At 35.3% G+C, this 21441-nt stretch overlaps 1 protein-coding gene across 3 annotated transcripts in view; it reads right to left on the reverse strand.

Annotated features, from left to right (window-relative positions):
• Positions 1-2063: 2063 nt before the first annotated feature.
• MAPK8 (mitogen-activated protein kinase 8) overlaps positions 2064-21441 on the reverse strand; it is a 111783-nt gene continuing 92405 nt past the window's right edge. For 2 of the 3 annotated variants that reach the window (XM_061196391.1, XM_061196407.1), the window contains 7 exons: positions 16339-16504; positions 12532-12603; positions 11010-11192; positions 10567-10691; positions 9955-10018; positions 6625-6702; positions 2064-2222 (listed from right to left, as the gene is read on the reverse strand). In XM_061196391.1, coding sequence (XP_061052374.1) covers positions 2077-2222; positions 6625-6702; positions 9955-10018; positions 10567-10691; positions 11010-11192; positions 12532-12603; positions 16339-16504 — 834 coding nt within the window. In that variant the 3' untranslated portion in view covers positions 2064-2076. Of the gene's footprint in view, positions 2228-6624; positions 6703-9954; positions 10019-10566; positions 10692-11009; positions 11193-12531; positions 12604-16338; positions 16505-21441 lie in introns of all 3 variants that reach the window. The other variant, XM_061196400.1, reaches the window with a different exon arrangement.

Consider the following 21441-nt stretch of genomic DNA (forward strand, 5'->3'; position numbering starts at 1 on the left):
TTTCCTTGCTTAACCAAAATCTGTATCAAGAGATGGCTTATCAGCAAGGAAACAGAAAATAAGGGAATCGTCTGAGAGCATGTCAGTTGTTAAAGTGCAATAGTGAAATAATCTATCCTATAGAAATAAAGCTAGTTAACTGTCAAACTAATAAAAACTAGGAACACACTCATGCTCAAATTTCTTCTGAAACTGTAAATCCAATCCTGTTTCTACAATTCAAGAGGTGTTATAGTCTTAAAACTTTAATTTGCCTAATTAATGCACCCTGTCATATCAGTAGAAAAGGGATTAATAAAAAGGCTGCCAACTTCAAAAGAGGCTAGAAATCATCACTTTAAACCATCAAAGACAAACTTACTATTTCAAAGCATATAAAATGGCTATTAATGTATTTTAATCCTAAATATTGCACATTAACAATGACCTAAAATACCTTATTGAAAACGAATTTTGCACTGAATATATGAATAACATGCCAAGTGGACTTTCAGACGCTGCACGCTGAGCCGCACCAGTTCTTGCTCCTGCTGGTCATTAATTCCACTGGGCTTTCTGCCTAGAACCTTTCGCTTACTTAAGTATGCATTTCCAGTTCATTACATGAAATCCCTCTTGTTCCAAAAATAACAAAAAGTGCCTGGGGCATTACAGACAACATATTTCAGAGATAATGAGACTTCAATGACATTTTACTTAATAAAAATTCAGTTATAGAGAAATAATTCTGCAGATATAAAATGTAAACAGTTAACATACAACTGTCAGGAGCAGCACCATTCTTACACTGTTCAACATCCACATTGTGTGTTTTATTGAAAATCAGGTATAAAAAAATGAAAGACTCAGACTAAATAACCACCAATTATGCCTGCTCTGCTCAATGTGAAGAAACAGTCCTTAGAAAATGATATCCTATATATGGCTGTGTGCTACTATTTTCAGATGAACGGTATATTGCTCATTTTATACATCACCTACAGAAATCTAAGTAGGCTTTGGAACCTCCCAACAGCTAGTATAAATATGATTATGCCACAGGTAGAATCAAATGGCCAGAAACACCCTGAGAACTGGTGCTCAACTGACTGACACTCTAACAAGAAACCAAATAGGTCCAAGGGCCCGAGGCTGCAGGAAAGAGAAAGACCAGGCTCTAGATCATTGCTGGGACCTACAGCCTGAGTAGATTAACTCAGTGTATACAAAAACAGGCTCATAGCTAGTAAAGGTGAACCATCTGTTTATTTGCATTGAAATGTATTATTCATGAAGTATCCTCTTGACTTTACGTGATCATAAGCTTTGAGCATGCCACAAATTTGCAGAAAACACCATATTTTCTTACTTTACTTTTGGTGGGTGGGATGGGGGATAGGAGGGTGGTGGTAGATGCCCAACATCTTCAAAGACATGCTCTGAGTTATTCTACCATTTAGATGATGGGGCTTTCGCCAAAATTCATGTAGGATTACTTACCAATTGTTGTAACTAAATTAGAATTGGCAAGTAGCAAATATTGGAGGTTTTTTTTAACACGTTCATCATTTACAGTAGTTATTCCTGAATATAACTGGCTACAGGTTATTTTCCCTCACTCCTCTGGGGTTATTTCATTGATAAGCACATAACCCTAAAGGATAGCATCATGAACAAAACATTTGAAATAAATTCTAATAAAAAAAACTATAAAAATCTTAAATAATTCATGATATAGGCAAGTCACCACATAATAGTTGCTTTGATAAACAAAATCTTACAAATTCAGTAAAAAAAAAAAAAAAATCAGCAGCATAAGATAAAGCAAATATGCAAAAATTTTAAACCATGATAAAATAATTAGGTTTACATTATACAGTTAATTACAGCAAAAATACAGTTTTGTTGCTGTTTTAAAACACAACTTAAGTTTTAAATTACATCACTTGAAATTTAAAAAAAAACTACTTTACTACAAAATGAATTCTACGTTTTTGAAAAATCACTCAAAAATAAGACCACTGAATTGTTTTCAAAGTAGTTCTATCAATGACTAAACAACTCCCCATCCCTCCCACCCCCACAAGGCCCAAGTAGTCATCTACAGCAGCCCAGAGGTCCAGCTGATGCTTCTAGACTGCTGTCTGTATCCGAGGCCAAAGTCGGATCTGTTGACATTGAAGACACATCATTGACAGACGATGATGACGATGGATGCTGAGAGCCATTGATCACTGCTGCACCTGTGCTATGAGAAACAAAACAGCAAATCAGTTGCAGACAGAGTTGCAGACCGAGCTACTTGTACTGTACTGACTACCTCCAGTGGTCAATAATTTTTCTTTTGGTTTTAAAAGGCTCACTAAAAATAATCACAAGCGATATTCAACACAACACTCACTTACAAACACTTTTCACTGCTAGCTACAAGGTAAGAATTCTGAAAACGTCTGGAAACCTGGAGTCCTGTCCTTTCTACTAATTTGTTTTTCATTTTCAGTTCAGGACAAGAATTGTTAAGTCCAAGCCATATTTAGAAATGGTCCTATGGCAAGACTCATGAATTGGCTTCAGACTGTGTGTGAATAACACTTAATAATACATGCACAACTGTCTGCATTGCATTTTGTTGGAGAGACGATCTCAAAGGAATGTATGACTCAAAGAGTTAAAAACTACTGCCCTAATAAATGTAAATTGGTGCAGCCACTGTGGAAAACAGTATGGAGGTTCCTCAAAAAACTAAAAAGAGAATTGCCATATGATCCAGCAATCCCACTCTTGGGCATATATCCAGACAAAAACTATACTTTGAAAAGATACATATACCCCAATGTTCACTGAAGCGCTATTTAAACAGCCAAGACATGGAAGCAACCTATATGTCCAACGACAGATGAATGGATAAAGAAGATGTGGTATATATATACAATGGAATACTCAGCCATAAAAAATAACAAAATAATGCCATTTGCAGCAACATGGATGGACCTAGAGATTACCATACTAAGTGAAGTAAGTCAGAAAGAGAAAGACAAATAACATATGATATCACTTATATGTGGAATCTAAAATATGACACAAATGAACTTATCTATGAAACAGAAACAGACTTACATAGAGAACAAACGTGTGGTTGCCAAGCAGGAGGGGGTGGTGGGGGAGGGATGGATTGGGAGTTTGGGATTAGCAGATGCAAACTATTGTATATATGTATAACTGAATCACTTTGCTGTACACCAGAAACTAATGTAATATTGTAAATCAACTATACTTCAATAAAATAAATTAAAAAAAAAACTACTGCCCTAATAAAAAATGCTCTATGATATCGTCTCACTGTAAAGTCCAAACAATCCTTCTGGTACATCTTGTTTTAAAGCAAAAGCCAAGACGAAGATTAAAATCATTTTAATTCAAAGGATCCTTAGTTCAACTGCCCCATTTGGTTACATGACTTGCCGAGCGACACAACTGCCCCAGTTAGGTAAACTCAGGTCTTGTTATTTCAGTTCTAATAAGTACTTGGTAAATGCAAATATGGACTTATTAAACACGAAAGTAGGGGGAGACTGTTTCCTTTACCAAAAGTATAGCCTAACAAGCATTTCCTGGATTTTAAAAAGCAACAGGAATACTTAACCTATAGAAAAATCCTCTCAAGGGGGTTGGGTCAGGAAGGGAAGGGAATGACACTGTGGGGTGGGGAAAAGTTAAAGGTGATTCATGCACTAGGTAAGTGCTTTTGAACTACATGATCACTAAATAAGAGTCATTCCAAATTTGAGTATATTAAATAACACAAGTTATACAAAAGTTCCTAAGAACACAATCGTGGAATAAAAACCAATGGTTTTCAAACTGAGCAATAAGAATAGGGATGAGTTTCAGGGACCCAATGATGTTAAAACTAAGCAGGTTGAAAACCACTGTTCCAGAACCCAGCACCTCATTGTTTGAAATTATCCCTCCTTTGTGTCCAATGACAAGCAACAAAAACACTTAAATATGAAAGGTCCTCTGAGAGCTTGTCTTCAAATCTAACAATGAAATAGCTAGGGAATGGGAATAGGCAAATCTTTAGGGCAGTGGGGCAGGGACTGGGAAACAGAAAGGAATGGAACCACAAGGGATAGAGCAGGTGATGGGAGGTGCACTGGGAAAGAAAAGCAGACTGGGTACTTCAGGCCTAATAGAAGAGAGGAAAAGGAGAAATGTGATAACCTTCTAGACTCAAGAACCCATTAGGCTCCCAGCCAGAGTAAAATGAAGATACTAAACTTTTAAAAGTTCAATTGGTACACTATAGAATGCACCTTCTCTGACTAAAGAGTGTACAATACTATGGCTAGCTTCAAAGACCTGTACTGAAACATTCAAATCATAAAAGGGTTCTATATACTTTTTCATGCCTCTACTTCTTTATCCAAATTTTATTTCATCCAAATTTTTTAATCTAATAAGAATTTTTTTTTCACTTGAATTGATTTTACTTTTATTTAAACATCTTTATTGGAGTATAATTGCTTTACAATGTTGTGTTAGTTTTAAATGCATCATAATTAAACAGTTAACTTTTTAATCCGAAAATCAAATACCTAAGGAAAAAAAAACTTGTTTACTTCTGACCTTTAAAGTAATATATTGGGTTGGCCAAAAAGTTCATTCGAGTTTTCCCGTAAGTTACAGAAAAACCCAAACGAACGTTTGGGCCAAGCCAATAGTAAATTCTCAATATCTGAACAGCAATAATATGGAAAAATCTTTAATTTCAGGTATCTGGGTCATTTCCCTCTCAGTGACTCTACACACTCAAAGGCATGCAAACTCATTTTAGTATTAGCCAAACCAAAACAAAGATAAGAGGCAATCCAGAGGGAAAAATATTTACTTTTTAAAATCAAGTCGAAATGGTATTGTGATTATCTGATATTTTGAGTCATCAAATACTGTATCTTCTGTTTTTGCATATAATCAAGAACTGAATATTTTTATAACAGATTAATTTACTAACACTCTTCTTTGCCAGCTATAACTGAGAATCCAGAAAATGTCTAGAAACTTGCAGTCCTGTCCTTTCCACTGACTTGTTTTGTAACCATAGTCAAGTGTTGTCTAGGATTCAAATTTTTCACTTATAAATTAAGAACAAATACAACTGCTCTATCTATCTCATGAGATTATTAAGTTTACTCAAACATTTGACACTTAGGATGTGCCATTCACTAGGACAGTATGCTAAAGTATAAAACTCTCCCTAATAATGGACTTTTCAAATTCCATTCAAGCCTCCATCATGAACAATTCACTTATATGACTACTGTATATCAATACAAAGCTAATTAACTAACTGAGTTATTAAAGCATTTATAAGATAGCTTTTGTTACAGCTAATTGTAGGTAAAAAGCTGTTGAAACCAAGTTATGTTTTCAAGAGGATCTATATTAAAATTTGGAAGACTGCATTCTTGATCAAGGTTTAAAAAACAAAGAATTAAAAGAACTCAAAATATAACCAAAAATGTCATAGGAAGCTACAAAAATTATTTAAACAAATATATGTTTATAGTACAACAAAATGGGCACCTAAAACTATACCTATAAATCTTACTTCATTGATGCTAAATATGACATCCAATTTTTTTCTTAGAATGTATAGAATTTTAGAAGGATTAAAATGGCATAGTTTCACGCAAATTCAAGACCTACCTGTTGAAACATTACTCAGCCTTCAAGGTTCAGCTCAAATTTAATCTCTTCCCTAAAACTGCCCTATTCTCTGTTGCCAGCCATATGGGATGCTGGAAAAACCATGCCCTCTGAAGTTACTGATAAACATGGCTTCAAGTATTGCTTTTCTACACAAAAGATTTGTAGTCTTGTATCATTTAATTTTTCTAAACTTGTTTCCTCATCTGTAAAATGTGCACAACAACCCCTTCCTCAGGGTTCTGGGGGGCTGAATGAAACAAAGTACAAAAACTATCAGTGTCTGTCATGTAGTATGTACTTAATATGTACATGTTACCTGTCATTTAACTTTTCCTTTAAATTCTTTATGCTTTTACAAGTACTAAAATTTAATATAAGATGAGCTTATGATAAAAGAAAATGTTTAAATCCTGCAAACCAATGTTCTTAAGAGCTAGAATACCTTCTGACAGCAGTTTTAATGTTACTGCCTTAAACAAATCAAAAATTCAAAATGAGAAAGAGGTATCATGTACAAAATTGGTATCCCGTACAGAATTTTGCCATGAAGTTTTAGTTTATTTATCCAAAGTAAGGATTGTTAAATCACAGAAAGGTAAATATATTGAATTGTGAGAAATTTCTTCTTTAAAGATAACAATGCCAACAACAACAACAACAAAATGTTTTAAATTTCTGTTCTTCAATGGGATGTCAGTATCAAAGAAAAAGATATGCATTTTATGAAGTCAGCTACTGATATACTAGTACAATGTACTGATAGAACAGTGTACCAGTGCTTTCAAATTTACCACAGAAATTGTATTCCTTATACTTAATAAACTTTGAATACTAATGGTACTAAATATGGAAAGAACTGAAGGTTTCAGGCCACTGAAGATTACAACACAAGAAGTAAACTGTAATCTTAACTAAGCTTATATTGTAACCAACCTAAAGGAGAGGGTTGCCCCCGTATAACTCCATTCTTGGTTCTCTCCTCCAAGTCCATAACTTCTTTGTATATCAATTCTGAAAAAGAGGTGAACAAAAACTTTTCAAAGTCTGAGAGGTAATCTCCCAAGATATGTATGTTTTAAGTAAAAAATTTTTACACACATTAAGTACTTCGAATGGTGTTCTTGCAATGGCAGAGGGTCCAGAAGTGTCAGCCTAAGATTCAAAGGTGTTAATAACAATTTCTTGATCCTCAACCATGAATTATATTGAAAGAAGCAAAGTCTCTGCTGTAATATTCCGAAAGTTGGATTAAGATAGAGCTGGGGTTAGAAGCTTTATCTTTTTTACTCCACCAGCACTTTGTACTATACCATATCATTCTGTACAGCAAATGCTAATTTAATTCTCTCAGTGAGGGCTTGAATCAAATTTGTCTTTAACTTCTATTTCCTGAGCCCTGGCATAGTACCTGGTACACTGTAGGTACTTACCCTGATATCTGTTAAAAGATTTAAATGCAAGAGTATGTGGAACCTTCTTTAATCAGAATAGAATATAAATATATTTTTATTAAAGGAAAAGAATCAGGTAACTATACTTTAACTCCTTCTGAGTTGAAGCATGGCATGCTATGACTGTCAAGAAGATTTCTTCATTAGAATCTTGTTCCTTAACTAGGCTTCTGGACAGTGGGTGGACTGCTGGGAGGACTACTCCAACTGAAGAGTAACACCAGATCCTGCCCTGCAGTGTGCCTCCTGCCCTATATGTCTTCTACATGATCCTGATGTCAAGTGTGATGTGCCTTATGAGTTTGAATGCCAACTTAAGAAGAACCTTCTGGTGGATGCTAACATTGCCATTATTCATCATCTTCTCTGGGTCATAAAATCCTTTGAAAATTGCATAAAAGCAATGAACCCTCTTCTGAGAAAAATATATAAACAAAAAATGTTGTACAGAATTTCAAGGAGTCTGTAATTCTTTACATTAAACTTTCAATAAATGATTTCTGATCACAGGGTATGGCAACATTTATGTTGATAATAAGATAAAACAAGTGGATATGTTGGGATGAACAAGAGCTGGAGACACCTAAGTTTGCTTGCGATGGTAACCTACTTGGGCTGGGGAAGAAAAATAGGAAGTCTTGATAGAGGAAAGAATGGGAGATGCTTTTCTTTAAAGAAACAAAAAGGGGGCTTCCCTGGTGGCGCAGTGGTTGAGAGTCTGCCTGCTAATGCAGGGGACATGGGTTTGAGCCCTGGTCTGGGAGGATCCCACATGCCGCGGAGCAGCTGGGCCCGTGAGCCACAGTTACTGAGCCTGCGCGTCTGGAGCCTGTGCTCCGCACAGGAGAGGCCACGATAGTGAGAGGTCTGTGCACCGCGATGAAGAGTGGCCCCCACTCGCCGCAACTAGAGAAAGCCCTCCCAGAGAAACGAAGAGACAACACAGCCAATAAATAAATGAATAAATGAATAAATAAATAAATAAATAGATAGATAGATAGATAGATAGAATACCATGGCCAAAAATTAGTAAAAATAAAAAAAAATTAAAAAAAAAAACAAAAAAAACAAAAAGGAATGATAAGCATTCCGGATAGGAGGATTAAGAAGAGAGAGAAAACACCCCTTTGTGAAATGGGACTGAGGCAGAAGAACCAAAGCTAATTAGGAGTACTAACTAGACAAAGCAATCTGTAGTTAATGGCTTCGGCAATGAATTTTTCTGTTATGATGCTAAAATTCTTAAGCAGATCTTGAAAAAGGGAGTTTGTAGGTAATTACTAAACTGCATTTGGGGCTAGGAGAAAAAGATACAGAATAAAGATAAACATGTTTACAGTAATCAAAAATCCCAGATATAACCATATACAAGTGAAAATACGATGTTTCACTGATTTTAAGATGTACTTTTTTCACAGTTTAATATCTTTGAAACTGGGTTGCATCTATAATCAATAGTGCAGTACAACTGGCATTGTTTTCTCTTTCTTAGTGGTACATAATAGTGTGTTTTACAATTGGTGGCCTATTAAGATTCCATGAAATACCATAAATGTTTATTGTAAATGTAATGATATATAAAAATATCAGGTTACTTTAATACATACTCTGATCTACAGTTTCTATACTCCTGTATATTACATATATAGATGCACTAGGTTCTACCCAATTCTATCATTCTGGTGGGCTCTACAGAGTCTAACTATATGTCTCCCAAAGTCGACTTAGCGAAAACTAATCTCTGGTTATTCCTAAGAAGAAAGAATCAAATTCATTCCTCCCAAATAAATCTGTAGATGGATTACGTGCTCCGGTTTATATTTTTGCCTTCCAAGTATTTAGGTTCTTAGCTCTTAATAACATGTCTTCTGTCTACCTGATTTTAAGTGACTTGTCCGAAGTCATGTAGTTACAAAAGTGGTCAAAATATCAAATGACAACAATATAAATGGAGGCAAGCAGGATCTAAAAATTACCTGGCTGAAATGTCCCAGGGAATCTTTTAAAGAAAGAAATATTTTAACATTGCCATGACTTTCAAAGCATTATTAATGTTCAACCAAAGTAAAAAAATAAAATAAAACTATTAGATATGCAAAGATTAAAAATTAACTCACTCCGTTGGTGAGGGTGGGGGTAAAAGAGACATTCCCATAAAATGCTGATGGAAGTGTAAACGGCTACAATTTCTTTGGAGAGTAATTGGAAATAACTGAAAAATATCCTTTGGCCCAGTGAATCTCCTTGTAGGATTTTTCTTACAGGCATGTTCTCAGATGTGCACAAGAACACTGCAGAGTTGTTTGTAACAAGACTAGACACAACATAAATGCTCTTCAAATGGTTGTTAGATACAGAACCCTGTGACACAGCCGAACAGCAGATCACTAACCAGCTATTAAACCAAATGAGCCAGGTATATGGAGCAAGAGAGAAAAATCTCTAAAATATACGATTATATCAACAAAGCAAGTGTGCACTGTATACAACCATATGTGATTAAAACAGGGTGGGAGAGGAGAAGGGGGAGACATCAAACACACAAGTTTGTATTTTTGTAGACTATGGAAGAACATAAAAGTTCCAGAAAGCACAAATGTGTCTTTGTCTGGGGTGGGGAACAAAGACATTAGGATTAAGTCAGTGAGGGAAGGAGACATATCTCTACTTTCGTAAAAATATTAAAATCATATAATCAAATATCAGTTACGAATAATAGAAAATATCTTTCACTTCCCTAAAATGATGAATAAATCAACATAGAAAGCCAGAGCTCTTTCAGCTTCATCTTAAAGAATCTGGTGAATGTTACCTTTCCACTCTTCTATTGTGTGTTCCCTTTCATCTAACTGCTTGTCAGGTATCTTTGGTGGTGGCTGAAAAACAAGGCAACAATAATTGAGTCAGTTTATTGGGAGTATATAAATTCTTTACAATTATTTGAAATATTAGCCAGACAGAAGGCTTGGAAAATTACATCATTAGGCCAAGATTGATCAATGATCAACACTGATCTCGTGTAGAGAGAACAGTGACAGGAAAAAAGATGTTTAACCATCTTTTTCTTTTCTTCCTGTTTTTGAAATTGTCACATTTTATTTATATCATAGAATTGTGCTATGCTTTGGATACAATAATTTGTTTACAACTAAGTTAAGATGTTTTCCCAAAGTGCTCAACATTCTAGCTCAGCATACAAGGTATCATGGCAAAAAGGCAAGAAACAGTGGGAGGGAACTTTATTTTGTGTAGGAGGTACTTGGATATGTTCATTCTCTTAAGAAACTTTTCATGCAAAAACAGAAAAACACCATCATCATTTATTATATTTTTATTTAAAATTAAAAAAAATCCTCCAAACCTAACTTTAATTCTAACTCTAAGAGTACAATATGGTCTTCAAACATTAAAGAAAAGAACTTACAGCTTCTGCTTCAGAAGGATCATACCAGACGTTGATATACGGGTGCTGGAGAGCTTCATCTACAGAAATCCTTTTAGATGCATCAATTACCAGCATTTTGGATAACAAATCCCTTGCCTGACTGGCTGCAAAAATAATGAGACGTTAATGTACACGTATCTCATAAAAGCTTTAAAATTATCAATAAATTTCAGAAACTTGAAATTATCATTTATTAAAAAATGTTTTAAACAGAATAGATTTACTATAAAATTAGGTCATACATATGATTAAAAAATATAAAACTACAAAAAAATAACTAAAAAGAACTAAAACCTCACATTGTTCCATTACCCAGAGACAATGTTATGTCCCATGAGAATATGAATACACCCTCATAAACCCCCTCCACAACCACCCACCTACCCACAACGGAATTAAAGATATATGTTTATAAAAAGTACCTTTAAGTTTGTTGTGTTCCGAGTCAGCCGGGAAAAGTACATCAGGGAAGAGTTTCTCAAAGCTATATCCAGCATATTTAGGTCTGTTTTCAACATAAGTCCTTACTGTTGGTTGTAGTTTCTTCATGAATTCAGGACATGGTGTTCCAAGCTGTTCAATAACTTTATTCCACTGATCAATATCTAATATCAAGTAGCTAAGAAAAAATACTGTGTATCTAATGTTCAACATATTAGTCATATCCATATTAAAATAAGAAAATGGCAATTAAAAAATCCTAAGAAAGAATGTGGCAGTTATAAATCTTACAGCCACCTTGCAAAAGGCAATGATTGTAGGTGGACAAAAAGGATCAGTAAACAAGCTTTGTTAACCTTATTTATTATGTGCATGTGTGTGTCTACTAATACTAATTTTATCATAAAAATGGAAGCTTAAATTCTAAATACACAAATTCTAAATACAAATGATAAGTGGCTCAAAGAAAAATGACAATTACTACCCATTAGGACTCTAAATGTAAACTGTACACAATTTTAGAATACAAAATTTGCCTTTCCTTCCAGCTTATCAGAAAATGTGAATGCATTTCCGAGAAGATAAGAAATATTTCTTATTACATGTCCTGCATTTTTTGAGTTTTCTACACTAACAGAAAACCAGTAGCAATAAAAATGATGGCATTTCCTTTTGCCATTCTTTGTTCAGCTTATGTTAATAAAATTTTTTTAAAGCTCTGAAATTTAAGAAAATGACTCAGTATTTTGGTTAAGGTGTAAGGTTAGAATTCTCTGGTCTCTTTCCTTCCAATCTTCAGCGTTTACACCTCAAACTCCTCCCCATGGACTAAGACCTAAAACTTTCCTATTGTAACCCAGTGAATATGGTTTTTCCCATTCCTCTTCCTAAAACAATTCTAAGTTTCACTAGCTGATAGACACATAACAGATCACTGTTACTATAAATATTAGTAGTCAGTCAGATGAACAAAAATCATGACCCAAATCTACTCATCACCATGTAAAACTATTACTGCTGAAATTCTCAGATGAAAAGATCAGTATGTTACGTTGAGTAATGAGACAATAACCAAAAGACATAGAACACACAGCACATTAACAAAAAAGGAAGTGGGGAGGACAAAACAAAAGGATGACCAGAAGCAACAGACAATTCTAAAATTCATATTATGTCCTAAGTACTTCTAGACTTACTCAAGTGTGTAATTATTAGAAAATTTAATGCAAGCCATGACTTTTGATTTAGGTTAAATAAATCAACTCAAAGCCAGCAAATAATTGTGGATAATTAACCTGAGCAGTTTTCAGAATTAACATATGAAACAACCAATAAATTAGGGAAAGGAAAGTCTATGTCAAATAGCAGGTGGTATTTTGAAAGAGTAATTTAACAATACTTTCTTATTAGGGAGAGACAAAATACATTATACCTGACCAAGCTGAAGTGCTGTCATACATTTTGACCTTTAGAAACTACATTTTAGGCCAAAGATAAGGATACGATCAGTACCTGGGAACAAAACACCACCTTTGATCATTTCTCCCATGATGCACCCAACTGACCAAATGTCAACTGAAAACAAAATGCAATGACATTAACATAAAGATTTTGGTTAAAATAAAAAAAAAATATATAAACATTAAAAAAAAATCACACACACCATGTATACTTCAAAATTATAGAAAGCAGTATAAAATAAAAATGAGTGACAGTGAATGTGCTCTAACTACCAGCAGAGACTGTATTTCCTACTGCCAGATGCAGCCTACAAACATTTCAGCTTCATATCTCAACAATTTTTGAACTATAACAGCCACAAACTTTACGTCTGTTTAAAAAAACCCACATGTATGAATATACACTATATTCATTTTCATTAGAGAACATAAGGAAGTTCATCACCTAACTAATTGAACTGCTGCAGCAGCACAAGGATACAGTCCCTTCCTGGAAAGAGGATTTTGTGGCAAACCATTTCTCCCATAATGCACCCCACAGACCATAAATCCACTATATGTTTGCAGCACAAAAGGAAAAGCAAAGCAAAAGGTCGTTAAAATCAAAGAAGCATAATATGACTGCATTATATAAAAACTGCAAAACATTACCAAAAGAAAAAAGTGATTTTAATTTTAGCTAATGGAATAATTTAAAACACAAAATATTTGTCAAAAGGCTTTGATTCACAAAAGCAAATGTGAAGTGTGGCGTTTTAACTACGTATCTAATTTAAAGTGAGAGCTATGCACAGAAATTACATAATTTAAAAAACCTATACATTTTGCCCCTGAAAATTTATTTATAAAATATGAAAAAGAACCAAACACAAATCTTATAAGTAAGGCTGAAAATGTACATGAGGTAGCAAAATTTAAAAAATAAACTCTTTATACTATTTTGAGGTTCAACTGTGCATTATACTCTCTCTTTAAGTCAAATAAAAGAAAAAAGCATGAGCAGAAATAATCTAGTATATTAAAATACTTAACAGAAACAATGTTTCTATGAATAATTACAGTTAAAAAGTTAATCTAAAGCTCTTCAGAAATTTTCAAGTTGGAGTTCATAAATTCGTTTTGAGAGGTGCTATGTTTACTCTGAACTGAAAGTCATTTTTCTCCTTGGCAACACCATGCTGCATTTACTCTACTATCCCAAAAGGAACAAGTGCATAGAGAACGAACAAATAATCAATCAAAAAAACTTAGTAAAAGAAGTATATTTATGTTTTCCACCTAAAGTGTTTTAAACCCATAGAACCAAAACACTTTTGGTTTAAGAAGTTGGTTTTGGCTGAATACAGTATGAAAGTTCCCACAGATGTATTATCTACAGAGTCTCCTAGTGGACTTACTGACCCTTGCCAACTTTAATTTTTTTCTTTTTTTTTGTTGGCCACGCAGCATGCAGGATCTTAGTTCCCCGACCAGGATCAAACCTGTGCCCCCTGCGGTGGCAATGCGGAGTCTTAACCACTGGGCCACCAGGGAAGTCCCATGACCCTTGTCAACTTTAAATGAGAGCTCTAGTCAATACTGAAAAGAATCTGCTAGACATAGAAATGGGTAATTTGAGGACCTCCACCTGTTTCATTAAAACTAACCACATACCCTGACATTTTATATCTTTGGGGTTTGAAAGTCAGACAAAAAGAGTAGGTGCTTGCAGTTTAATACAAGAGGGGAATGAGCAATTTGAAAGGAAAGCTTTAGAAACTTGCATTTGTTTTTGAAGTTTGAAGGCCCCGATTCTCTAATGGCAAAAGAAGAAAAGGGCAGGAATAGATGTTAGAAATATACCCTTTACCCATACAGGAAGACTTGGGAACTTAAAGTCAGTACTTTCTAATACACTCATAAGGAGACTGTCAGTTCATTACAGAATTTTAGGAGCTAGATTAGCAACAAATTTTAGAAATCCTGTGGAACTAAAGTTTCTCTAAAATTTCACATTAAAATACATACAAATCTTTTTATATTTATGGCATAGTTCAACTTTCAAGGATAAAATTTTAGAGGAAAAGTTAACATTCATAAATCAGTTCAGAGAAAAATTTTTTCCAGGGTTTTCATTTTTTGGCAAAAATCTATTACAATAATTTTTCCCTGTGGACTTTATAGAGAATAGCAAGCTTTAGTTAAATATTCAGGACACAACTTATGTACATAATCTTAAGAAAAACATCTTAAAACAGATTTCAAAAGCTGCAAGCATGAGAGAAGATACTGTCTGGGTTAATGAAGACTTTCCTCAGAATATGATAAGCCTGATTCATGCATAAAACGAGTTTTACAGGGTCTAACTGCTTAGTCTATTTGGCAGTTTAAATATATTCCATTATCTCACACTTTCCAAAAAGCTTTGAGCTGGCTTTCAATAAAAGACATATAAAATAAAGTTGTTAAAACACGTGGGGGTGGGTGAAAGATGTTACTAAAAGGCAGAAGTTCTCATGTTTAACCTTGCTGGCTAATGTAGTTATCATAATTAAGCATTACATTTGACTCAGTTTCCTGGGGCCCAAAAAAAGAAAAAAAAAAGGCAATAAGGTAGATCTATATAATTCTTATCTAAGAAAGGAAAGCATGTCAATTCTTTACATGACAGTTTTTCTTGGTGCTAGTTTCTGGTAGGGAGCTCCCAAGATCACAATTATAGGACAGAGTGCCACAGTATACATTATCTGTGACAATCAATGGTTTTACAGCAAATACAAAAGCAATCTTCATACTGGTCACTTAAAGCAGCAATTCTCAAAAAAAAAAAAGAGTCTAATACTAAATCTAGCTCACTGGATTTTGCAGGGTATAAGGCAATTTTAGGTAAAGAGTAAGACAACAGAATAGTATGTTTATTTAAGAACAAAAGAATAGTAGTAAATATTTAAAGTGTTTTTAACGAGCTCAGAAAAGAAAATTAAGCTAAAATCCTCAGTTCAATGTTATCTTTTATAAAAAAGAATCCCAAAAATTGACTTGATACAGTTTCCTGATTCAAAGTGAACTGCTGTTTCAGATTCTTTGCTAGAAAAAATGTCTAGGTCCTATTCTAGTAAGTATTTTGGATTAAGTTACCACATTTAAAAAGTTATAGTTTAAGTCAATAAAATCCTGTGTAGACTTATTCATCTCTTAAATGACTGAGATTCAACAAAATTTCTTAAGTATAAATATATGTATATTCATGCATAAAATTTTTTTAAATTCATGAACTACATGCCTGATAATGTTCTTCAACCTTGATTCTAATGCTGATACATATAATTGACTATACTCGCACATAATAATGCCATTTCTTTAAGGCTGGACACAAGGGCTTTGATGAAACACTGTTTTCTCCGAAAGGCAACCTTAAATTAATTATCCATCAGCTATGCAGAATGGCCTTATTGCAGCCCTTAAAGTTTGCACTAAGTGCTACTGCTATTAACTTTAATGTCATGGGATTGGAAATGTGTGCAAATATCATTAATGCAAACTTAAGATTTCTTGAGCCCATGTTAGAATGCTCATTTTCAAGTTACATGCAAGAAAATGGTATATATTCTGTTACAGGGGCCATGGCAACAAATTCTTTATCTAATGGTAGTTTGATGATTATGTATTTGTATTTAAATAAACAGGGGCCCCAAGTTTTTCCAAACATTTATGACAGAATTTGTAGTTACTTTCAAACTCTTGATAAACATCATTTCATACAGTGATACATTTAACTCTATGCACTTCAATTTAAGTATTTACATAAGAAATCTGATAAATAAAAGCAAATAAATCAGAACAGTATTTCAAGTAAATAGTGTTTGCTGACCGTTTTCTTTGTAGCCCATCCCTAGGATGACCTCAGGTGCTCTGTAGTAGCGAGTCACTACGTAAGGTGTCATCATAAAACTAGTTCCTGCAGTCCTGGCCAGTCCAAAGTCAAGAATCTTCAAAGTGCAGTCTGATTTTACTACTATATTACTGGGCTTTAAGTCCTTCAAAAATAAAAATTTAAAAAATGGCTGCTATGATATAAACAAATATTTTGCAGTCCACAAGTTATGAGATCACTTATAAAACAATTCATGGTTACTGTTCATTTTTCTCACTGTAATTGTTATCACTGCACAGATTCATCATAATAGGCAAATCTGAGAAATTAGCTTGATGGCATTTTAAATTTATGAATATATACAGTTATTAGAAGTTAGTAATGCTTTATTTGCTAGAAATTATGATTAGCTAGAAACTTTCAATCAAGTGGTGTGAAAGCAATTTGGAAAGGCATCTCAAAGCTCACGTAAGAACTATTACGGTAAAAGTAAGAGAGAATTCATAAGTTAGCATTTATATGCACTTGTATACTAAATTACCAGCTTTTAAAAGATCCCGTTTTAAAGTCAAAACAAGCTTTATATAGATACTATATACCAACAATGGGCCATTCTATGTCAACCCAAGCACATGTCACTTGACCTTTCAAACTGGCAGATGTTCAACTCTAAAGGATCGAAGTAGTCATTATCAGTCCTTCCATCACTGATTTCCCACCCGAAATCATACAAATTTGTTCATAAAATTTTTGACTGCCAGTTGAGGTAGGACACCATTGTCTTGGTGCCACTAATCCATAAAATTACTTGCTGTTGATGCTACCAAATAATGCCTTTGTGAAGAATTTCCCACCTGAACCCAACCTCAAGGAATTCTGTGCTATGATCATTAAAAGGCAGCAGCATAAACACTCATGGCTTCAAGTTCAACCCATCTTGCCTGTTAGCTCCCATGAATTCTATTATGAACCAAGAGACCAAAGAAAGCAGGAGTATAATTCACATACATTGAATACCAGTGATTGATGTAACACAAAATAAAGCTGGCCTGAAAGATAATAATTACTTTTGTAATGTCTATATCTAGAGAAGCATGTATGCTGTCTTTAGCATATTTTGATATGCAATCATGGATGGGTTAGGCGATATGTAATCTATAGGTTTTATCAAATTAAAAATAGATATCAACAGGCTTATTGAAACAGAAAATGAAAATTTTCATTATTGCTATCCTGTAAATACGTTGTCACTATTTCCAAAATACAATATCTCTGCAAAGTAACACTGCATGTTCAAAAATAAATATTATGAGCTTTGATACTATTTCAATGTCTATAGTGTTGGTTAATGATTAATGGCTCTTCATACTACTGCATTCTAGTCTAGAAATAAGATTTCAACCTTAAACACTTTATTTTGGAAAGATTAAGAACAAAATACAATTTTTAAAAAATAGACATCTTTTGTTAAGGAAAAGAAACTGTCAAAAAAGAATATCATCTGAAATTCATCCTTGCATATCAAGATGTACCTTTCTACAGATGTTTAAGTTGCATTGCTATCTATACCTGTGAAGGATAACTGAACTTGTATGAATGTGTGACAGATGTAGTGGACTAACAATAGTCCACCTTCTCTCCCACATTTTTCCAGCCTGTGATTAATTCTAGTCAATGGGATGTGAGTGGGAATCAAGAATAGAAGGGCCAGTGCATAACATCCTTTTGTCTCTTGCCCTGCTTTGGTGATTAGTAACATTCTAGATATGGAGCTGCTGAGCATCTATGTATGGCAGAGTCCTCACCCCACTAGGACCTGTACTGGACACATACTGTGGGAGATAAACCTTGGTTGTGTTAAGTCACTGAAAACTCAAGTGTTTATTTGTTAATAACCTAGTTGTGATATTGTGATTTATAATAGGAAAACCATATTTGGTCATTGTCCCAATTACTGGCACAGAGCTCCTAGAACCCTTGGAATTTCCTAAGTGATAAGAGCAATAAAGGTGAAAGGAGTGCTTTTTGTTATTCATAAGAAGTACCTTTCAACTATACCAGAGTTGACTTAATGAGGTTACTTTTGGAAAGTCCCAAAGGATGAGGCTGGTTGCCAGGGAACCAACAAAATAATCAGAGGGTTGGAACTTTCAGTCCCACCAGCCCCCAGACCTCCTGGGAGGGGAGAGGGGCTAGAGACTGAGTTCAATCTCCAATGGCCAAAGATTTAATCAATCACACCTATGTAATGAAGCCTCCATAAAAACCCAAAAGGACTGGTACAGAGAGCTTCCGGTAAACACATGGAGGTGCTGGGAGAGTGGTGCACCCAGAGAGGGCTCGGAAGCTCCGTGCACCTTCCCACATATTTTGCCTTATGCATCTCTCCATTTGACTCTTCCTGAGTTATGTCCTTTGTAATAAACCAGTAATCCAGAAGGTAAAATGTTTTCCTGAGTTCTGTTAGCCACTCTAGCAAATTAACTGAATCTGAGGAGGGGGTTGTGGGAACCTCCAAATTATAGCCTGGGATTATGATTGGCACTTGAAGTTGGGGCAGTCTTGTGGGACTGAGCCCTTAACCTGGAGGATCTGATGCTATTTCCAGGTAGATAGTGTCTACCTGGAATTGAGTAAAATTGTAGGATACCCAGGCTGGTGTCCAGAGAATCTGAGAATTGTTTGGTGTGGGAAAAACTACCTCACATCTGGTGTGAGAAGCATTATGGTAGTAGTGTGAGAGTAAAAGAGACACCTAAGAATGTTTTCCGTTACACTAGTCTATTCTGACCAACACTGAAATTGATGACAGGAGTACGGTGTTACTATTATAAACACAGGATCATACCTTAGTAGTTGAGCAGCAGGCAGCAGGGAAACTAATATCAAAGGTTGGAAAGGTGATCCACGTTATAGAGTAGCAAGACATTTCATGACACTGTCACCTACAATAACTTGGAAGGCACAGCACTTGCATAATGAACTTGAGCTCTAGAACAGGGGTTGGCAAATTAATGCCTGCCTGTTTTTGTGAAGAAAGTTTTATCGGAACACAGTCACACTCATTCATTACCTACTGTCTATGGCTGCTTTTGTGTTACTATGATAAAGTTGAGAAGCTGTAACAGAGACTGTATCTTATCATCTGCAAAACCTAAGATATATACTATCTGGCCTTGCCTTTACAGAAAAAGTCTGCTGACCCCTGCTCTAGAAGGAGATTGAAAAGCAAAACCTTAGTAGTGGGTATAGGTGGCTATTCGCTACAAATCAAAGAACTGGCCACTTCACAAGAAGAAATAAAAGGGAACAGAGGATCTAGAACTTCAAGGCCTTGCCATTCTGGGAAAGCTAAATGCTACTAGACCTTTCAAAAAGAAAAAAAGAAGAAATGGTGGGTTGCTCAGCAAATATCTCCACCTCCTAACCCAATATACTTCTTCACCTTATTGATGGGCCTACAACCAATTCTGGCCAATGGAATGTGAGGAAATGTGATGTTCATCAAATCTGAAGAGAAGTTTTAGATGTGCTTGATTGATTTAGCTTGGCTCTTGCCCTTCTTTCACCATGCGAAAAGGATGTGCCCCAGGGAGGCACTCCTTCAGCCTGGATGCTGAAACCTGGACATGAAACAAACCCTGAACCTGATCCCATGATCTGGAGCAGTGCCACAAAGCCAACCTGCAGACCCCTGAGCAAGCAATAAATGTTGTTTTAAGCCACTGATATCTTGAATTTGTTTCTAATGCACCATTTTCACATAACAATTCTGAAAGCCTTTGATGGAAGAAGACCTGAAAAATCTTTCAATTGATGAAAATACCTCAGACTTGCCAACAGAGGCCTGAAAACATAAAGGTAGACATTAAGTCCAAGAATATAGAGCCAGTGAGCTACCAGATGTGCTTTGAAAAGAACTGTAATTAAAAAGATAAGAAGTCTCCTGAGTTTCTAAGAGAGATGTACCATTTAAAAAAACCAACTCCTTAAGCCTGTGACTGTTCTAGCCTTAAAACAATGGTTCTCAAATCAGGGCAATTTTGTTCCCAGGGGATATTTGGCAATGTCTAAAGACATTTTTGGTTGTCACAGTTGGGGAGTACTACTGGCATCTCGTGGGTAAAGGCCAGGAATGCTGCTAAACTTTCTACAATGTACAGGACAGCCCCTCAAAAGAAGAATTATTCATCCAAAATGTCAATAGTGTCCAGGTTAAAGACTGTCTTAAAGTGAGACTTGGGCCTCCAATCTTTAACAGATAGGAACCTGTGAAACATGGGCAGCCCCCAATGAGAACACACTTTCCAATACCCACTTCAGATATACTCAAGAAGGCTAGCAGAAAAGACTCTCCAGCCAGGTACCGCAGAGAAGAGTGGACAGAGTGCTCCTTGCAGCGATCAGATTCAGGGTCTAATCAAGGAGTAGTCTTCCCCACCACAAGGGCAAAAGGACGCTAACAATGTCTACACAACAGAATTCCAAATTACAAATAAATAACGACTGCATTTTTCAATTTCCCAAATGGGATTGTTTATTGTAGTTACCCTGACCCTGTTTGACCACCATATCTAGAGAATGGGGGCAGGGGGAGGAGATGCAAGTGACCAGATAATTTGGTCATTTTAGTTCTAATATTTCTGGACCAAAAGGAGAAATATCTGGATTAATGTAGAGATTACTATGTATCACTTAGCACTAAATGCCTTGATAGGCTTGGACTCTGGGTTATCTTCCCTAAGGAGGGGATGACTAGGTACTAGGTGTGGAATAAAGGAAGCAAAGGAATGCTTGATAAGCAGAGCAGAATGGCACAGACCATTCTGAAGTCTGCCTCCCCCCATTTCCCAGTTCCCTTACAATGAGGCAGGTCCTTATGACTAGTTCTGCCCATGGCCTTAGACCCAGTACATTCCACCCGGCTTTTTCTTCCCCTGACACAGGGACCAGCAACTATCTAGATGCTGGAGCCTTATACAGCTTAGCTTGGATCTCTGAGCAAATATGTGGAACTCCATCCCCCACCCTGACTTGTATTGAACCCCTAAAGGATGAAAGCTCAGGTTATTTTTTTTTTTTTTTAAACATCTTTATTGA

This window comes from Eubalaena glacialis, chromosome 1, assembly GCF_028564815.1.
Source record: "Eubalaena glacialis isolate mEubGla1 chromosome 1, mEubGla1.1.hap2.+ XY, whole genome shotgun sequence".
NCBI lineage: Eukaryota > Metazoa > Chordata > Mammalia > Artiodactyla > Balaenidae > Eubalaena > Eubalaena glacialis.